The sequence below is a fragment of the Ipomoea triloba genome, chromosome 13 (assembly GCF_003576645.1).
Source record: "Ipomoea triloba cultivar NCNSP0323 chromosome 13, ASM357664v1".
Taxonomy (NCBI): Eukaryota; Viridiplantae; Streptophyta; class Magnoliopsida; order Solanales; family Convolvulaceae; genus Ipomoea; species Ipomoea triloba.
Genome location: NC_044928.1, coordinates 15,462,689 through 15,469,561, shown reverse-complemented (window position 1 = coordinate 15,469,561; position 6,873 = coordinate 15,462,689). Strand labels below are relative to the sequence as shown.

Genomic DNA, 6,873 nt, shown 5'->3' with positions numbered 1-6,873 from the left:
TTATCGCAACACTGATAGAATTGACCGCTTGAGGTCCGGGCAAAGGGATGTACCGATCTTAATGCATCGATCGGGTTGATCCATATTCAAAGGGATTTCTTCGACGGGCTCGGACGGCCCAGGTTGTTCCTTTTTCTCTTCATCTTTTCGTCGGGCTATGGTGTTCGCACGAGACGTGCTCGCCGCTTGCTTTTCCACCGCCCGAACATAGCATAGTCTCGCTGATCGCGGGTCTCCACGCACAACGCCAACGCCTTCCGGGGTAGGGAACTTCATGCATAGATGAGGCATAAAGATGATCGCCCTCATCTGGGCTATTCCCGGTCGGCCCAAGATAACGTTGTGCACGCACGCCAAGTTCACAACGATGAATTCCATCTCCACCTTCAAGACGCGCGGGTATACTCTGACCTCAACAGGGAGCGCAACAACACCTTCCGGGTGAATCATGTCTCCAGTGAAGCCCGATAACGGCGTTCGGACCGGCCTCAGGGCAGAACTCTCCAATTTCAACTTCCGGAATGCCTCCAAGTACAGGACATTGACGCTACTCCCTGTATCCACCATTACTCTTCGAACCTCAGCCCCGCAAATGTCAATGGTGACGACCAATGCTTCGGTCGACTGGTTTCCTCCGAGAGGGAGGTCTCGGTCAGTGAAAGTTATGGGCTCATCCTTCATTCTCTTCTCTGGTTGGTCGGTGCTGATCGAGCACACAGGCAGGTCCCGCGACCAAGCCCGACGTTGGTCGGGATCATCTCCTCCTTCTGGCCCGCCAAAAATGACATGAATAATCTGTTTCGATCTAGCGGCGGGAGGATCGTGGTCGGGCTCGGGCCCCTTGTCCTTCTTTTCTTTGTCAGACTTCTTGAAATATTTCTTCCAAACTCGGCGTTGGCTCTTTTTCTTCTGGGCAGAAAACTGTGCTAGTTCTCCCGAGCGCAAAAGATCTTCAATCAGCCCCTTTAAAACATGGCATTCGTCGGTCTCGTGGCCCCAGTTTCTATGATATGCACAATACTTGTCTTTGTCGGGGCCATCCCTCGCCGGAGCCGGGAGTTGGATCATATTACATGACTGAGCATATTCTAAGATCTCCCCAATCGGTCTCGACAGGGGGGTGTAGATTGGATTCCCATCTTGGTCCTTCCTTCTTGGGTCAGGCTGTCGTCGCATGTCTCTCCGACCTTGTCCAGTCTCCTGCATACGCTTAGCGGCATTGGCCTCGTCAGCTATTGCATGGTCAGTCATCCTCTTTAGGGCCTCCTCATAAGTGTTCGGCTGCTTGAGGATAAGGTCTTGGTACAAGGGTCCCGCCCGTAGCGCATAGAGCAATAGGTTGACCGCAGTGCGATCGTCTACCGGCTCTATCTCCGCCATGGCCGCCTTCCACCGTTCGCTGAACAGGGTCAGAGACTCGCCTTCACGCTGCTTGGCTTTCTCTAAGGAGGTAAAGTGTTTCTTGGCAGCGTTCGAGATGGCAAAGCGATGAACAAACCTCCGCGCCAGCTTGGAGAAATCTGTGATGGATCCTGGTTCGAGGGACACGAACCACTCGGCCGCCCGACCTGACAGGGTCGAATAGAAAGCTTGGCACATCACCGCGTTGGACACTCCCCTCATTAGCATGTTTCCATAATAGGAGTTGACGTGTTCTTCAGGGTCAGTCCGCCCAGAGTAATCTTTGCTCCCGGGCACACGGAGATCCATGGGATATGGCTGGTCCATAATGTCTTGGACGAATGGCGTATGGAGCAAATTGGTTTTCATTCCCCTCGGGCCGACCTCAGCTTGCTCTCTTTTCCAAATTAATGCAATTTCATCCAAAATGACATGTTTTACCTGATGTGCCGGTTACCAATTTTAAAAATAATATTTTAAAATAATTTTAAATAAAATAAATAATTGAAATTAAAAATTAAAAAAAAAAAAAAAAAACTACCGGCCGGAGACGAATCGCCTCCGGCCGGCCTCGTCTCCATGGCCGGAGCTTCGTCTTCGTCTCCGGCTCCGGCCATGGAGACGAGGACCTTCGTCTCCATAACCAGGAGACGAAGGTTCTCCTGGCCATGGAGACGAAGGTCGGCTTCATCTCCGGCCAAGGAGACGAAGAGACGATTCGTCTCCATGGCCAGGAGACTAAGGAACTTCGTCTCCTGGCTATGGAGACGAAGGTCTTCGTCTCCAGCCATGGAGACGAGGCTGGCCAGAGACGCTCGCTTCTTCGGCTGGCAGTTTTTTTTTTTTAATTTAAATTTAAATTTTAGCGTCTCCGGCCGGCAGTTTTTTTTTTTAATTTAAATTTAAATTTTAATTAATTATTTTATTTAAAATTATTTTAAAATATCATTTTTAAAATTGGTAACCGGGACATCAGGTAAAACATGTCATTTTGGATGAAATTGCATGAATTCGTATAGTTCAGGGACCCAATTGCATTGTTTTTTAGTTCGATGGCCTAATTGCTTTTTTGTGTGTAGTTCAGTGGCCAATTTGACCCTTATTCCTTTAAAAAATTATTAATGATTCTTCCATCTCTTTGCCAAAAAGAAATCGTAATTGTACTGTTCATCACTTTACGTAAAAATATAAGATATTTATCAACGAAAATAATTTCCAGTGGAATTATTTTCAGTGTATTTCAAGTTTAGGTATATACTCATATACCCAAAAACGTTTGAATTGATCACTAATTTCGCATACTTATTTTAATAATTTTTTTAAGTATGGTGGTCCTAGGTGCAAGATGCTCATTTTAGACTTTGATATGTGTACTCTCGCGCACGAGAGAGAGTATCCAAATATTATACAATTTAAATTCTTTCAAAACGATATATATATATATATATATATATATATATATATATATATATATATATATATATATATATATATATATATATATATATATATATATATATATTTATTTATTTATTTATTTATTTATGTGTGTGCGCGCGTGCGCGCGCTGCATCATTATGTACGCATAAATGTACCACACAGTGATCGAAAACGCACCACAATGAAATGCATCAATGCACCACAAAATGCACCACACAAAAAAAAAATCACCACACCTAATAATGCATTTCTGAACACTTTGCAATGCATTTATACGTATCTAATGATGCATGACCGCAAAGCCGCATGGAAGCACTGTCCACACAGGAAACTGACCATATATACACACACATTAGTGCAAACTCACATGATCACATCATTTTTTCAATTTCGAACAAAGGCTCCTTCAAAGCGACCTTACAATCTCATTTTCCCAACTCAAATGGATATATTCTGAGAATTAGATTTTAATTCACTATTTTCATTTTGTGTGTATTATATATCAAATTAAACTGTTAGTTAGGAAAACTCGAACACACTTTGGCTCGATCCAAATTAGAAGTAGATCTTATTAAAAAATTATACCACAAAATAATCCTTTTAAGTCAATTTTCTAACATTATTAAAACCTTAAGATTGCATTAATGTTCATCGTAAATATTGTTAAAACTAGATAAGCAGTTTAATTCTCATTGTGATTGTGATTGAAACATAATTAACACATTTTAATATTTTGTTATCTTATAAACAAAAATATATCATCTTCTAAGAGTTATTTCTACAATACAAGTACGATCAACCAAATAATTAATTTATTTCTCTGTTTCCAAAAAATAAAAAATAAAAAATTATTTCTCTAGATTATTTGAGTGTACAGTTATTCTTCATTTCTTTTAGGGTTTAAATATCTACAGAGATGGATGTAGTAACACTTGGAGAAGAGAAGAAATTCTGTGCAGAAGCTGATACTTTTTGCATCGGCTATGAGTGTAAAATGTTTTGTGGTGTAAGAAATTTTGTTCATCATAGATGTACAAAGGGGTTGCCTCAGAAATGCTACTGCTGGTCTGATAAGTGATATCTCTAGAGTAGTTAAAAATAAAACATAGAGCTTAAATAAATGATACTAATTATTATGTTATGGAATTAATATTTCTATATACCTATAGATTATAACCTTATATGTTTTACAAGTATAGTGGTTGTGACTTGTATCAAATAAAAGTTACGTTGTCGAGAAGATGTTATATATTAATATAAATGAAAAGATTCGTAGATATTGAATGCTAGTGGTTCCTAAAAGTTTCTACTCAATTTTAAAAAAACAATTACTTGTAATTAATTAGTCTTGTTTTTCATGCAATGAAAGAACCAAAATAAAAGATAAGTAAAGAAAAAAGAATCAGGACACAACAATTGTTAATACACTTCAGAGCAAACTCCACGTACTACGTCTGCAGAGCAACTCACGTCAGCCAAATCCAGTAGATGATCACCAAAGATTACAGGGATTGGTAAGACATATCCATACACACTATGACCTTAGCCAATTACACCAACTCAATCTTTATCATCTACTTTGAGTGGATACTTGCATGCCAAATGAAGACTTCAAGCTTTAAACAATTCACAATAACATCTTCACCATAACTCCATTTACGCCACTTGACTTTGTTGCTTAAGTATAACAGCTATGCTATTTTGCCAATAATCAAACAATGAATACAGTAGTGATTAAAGAACAAATTCGCTAATGGGCACTACTTTAGTAATTAGAGGAATATGCATAGGAATAAATATATTAATGCAGCAGATATTTCCTCCGTTTCATGCAAAAATGGTGTAACTTGCATCAGCCTTCACTTCTCAATTTATAGGAAGCCAATTCTCTAACCACTTGTTAAGTCATCTTCTCAAATCATTGATCACCACATCTCCAAAAATAAATGCCTGAAGACTTCATCCCATACTAAATAAATTTGCATCCTTACTAAAAAAAAATAATAGCCTAATAAAATTAATCGAAATTTTGACAAATAATATGTCAATACAAAATGTGTATCATTTTGTACACTTACAATAAATGTTCCATTGAATTTTTTGCAATTTATATATTAATGTTTCTTTGTTCGAAGAATTGTATCTTTCATAAACAAAATACCACTTATTTTCTTGTTTGGGAATTTAATTTGAATGGTCATATAATTTGTAATTAATTATTTCAGTATTGTGGTGAGTATTGGGTCTTACAATGCTATTAAAAAAATAATAATACGGAGTAACACTTTTCCATATTTGATCTTATTCAAATAGGGAAATAAAATTGAGTACTTAGTTTTTTTTAAGGAAAAAGTTAGAGTACTTTGCTATGAACTATAATCTGTCTGTGTAAAGTTCACACACGTAAAATAATGCATAAATAATGCTTATGGGATCACAAGAATGTTTCAATATAACTATTTTTATTCATTATTTTTCATAAATTGATTTATCAATAAATTAATTTATCAATCATACATTATGTTAAAAAAATCACACACACACATATATACACTATTGGGGTACGCGCGATGCGATAGGCCCAACGGTGGGTCATATGTAACAGTTTTTATTTAAAACAGTGGTAAGAAAATTTAGAGAATTATTTTTCAATGAAAGGGTTAATAAGGATGTATATGTAAGGTCCAACAATAGAGTATATATTAATGTATTTTAGCGCAAGCCCAAAAACATAGTATATGTAAAAGATATGGAATTTGAGGTGATGTTTACAGAAGGTTGCCATAATTTTCGAAGATGGCATATTTGTCGTGGTCGAAGGAAATAAGAAATGTTTGATAGTACGGTTATATTTCGAATGGAAGGGAAAAAAAATTAGTTAATACAAAGGATTAAATTATACGGACTATGCTATATTTGGTATGATTTACTTAATACCAAAGATTATGTTAGACACGGTAAATAATTATGAAAAGAATAGATATGAACTCGCAGCTTAATGTGCATTCTCGTGTACTTAGTGTGCGCCATTTTTAAACTTTAACTGCGCGACTTGTTTACTTAGAGTGATGCATTTGAATGGTTAACGTGCTAACATATGAACGCGACTTGTTTATGGGTATATTTTGAGAATTTATTTTTCAGAAAGTAAGCTGTGATTGCATTTTTGACAGGTGCGATTCTAGGGTTTCGTAACAGCCGTTTATCGTAAATGCGTCGAATAATCTTAGTCCCTTGTTCATAAAAATGGAAGGGCGGTGGTCTTCGGTGAGTTTCCCAACTTAGGGGTAAAATAGTAAAATATAGAAGACAACTCTTGATACTGATATGTTTTTCTACGGAACTGTTCATATTGTTCATAGTACTGTATTCTCTATCTCTTTTTCAAACTTATTATAATGAAACTGCGGGTTACAATAAGCGAGATTTGAATACATTTGGCAGTATACTGTGTTATTTGTATTTGTTTTGTATTGTTTGTTTTCTATTCAATTATCCAGGAATTTTAGTCCGACCGAAGAATTTTGTCAAACACACCACAAATGGAATCGGAAGAAAATGTACCCCAATCGAATCAATGTCAGCAACCCATGGCCATTGGAGAAGGTAAATTCCATACATTCATCCAAATATGTTGTTTTTGTTATGTTATTTGAAGTGGATGAATGTCAATGTTTATATTATTTCACATTGCACAACGATTGTACGCACTTTGACTTTAAAATGGTTCATATGCATAAAGTTTAGTGAGTGATTAAACGTAGCTTATATTGTTAAATGATGGATAGGGGAATTGTCAACTTCAGTACAGAATAATGCATATTAAAGTGTGAGACAATGTACCTTGATAAATCAATATAGGCAGCTTGAGTTGCAATTACGGGTCCTTTCGTATTTGCATTTGTAATCAACATCGAAGTAGGTTATATGTTAATATCATTGAGCTTTAGTGGTGAATGTACGCATGGTTGTTGTGTACAGGTTGGCGTGCATAACGCTTATTACTTGTAATTCATACTGATGTATCCTGAC

The 6,873-nt window shown here is 37.2% G+C and overlaps 1 protein-coding gene across 1 annotated transcript; it reads right to left on the bottom strand.

The window, feature by feature from the left end:
• On the bottom strand, nt 1–1,728 carry LOC116001256. The gene has a single exon (XM_031241145.1). It carries the CDS (start codon nt 1,726–1,728, stop codon nt 1–3), a length of 1,728 nt encoding a protein of 575 aa, XP_031097005.1.
• Nucleotides 1,729–6,873: the final 5,145 nt, after the last annotated feature.

Excerpts from the sequence above, each read along its gene's own strand:
- LOC116001256 (XM_031241145.1), bottom strand. The coding sequence starts at position 1,728 with ATGGACCAGCCATATCCCATGGATCTCCGTGTGCCCGGGAGCAAAGAT.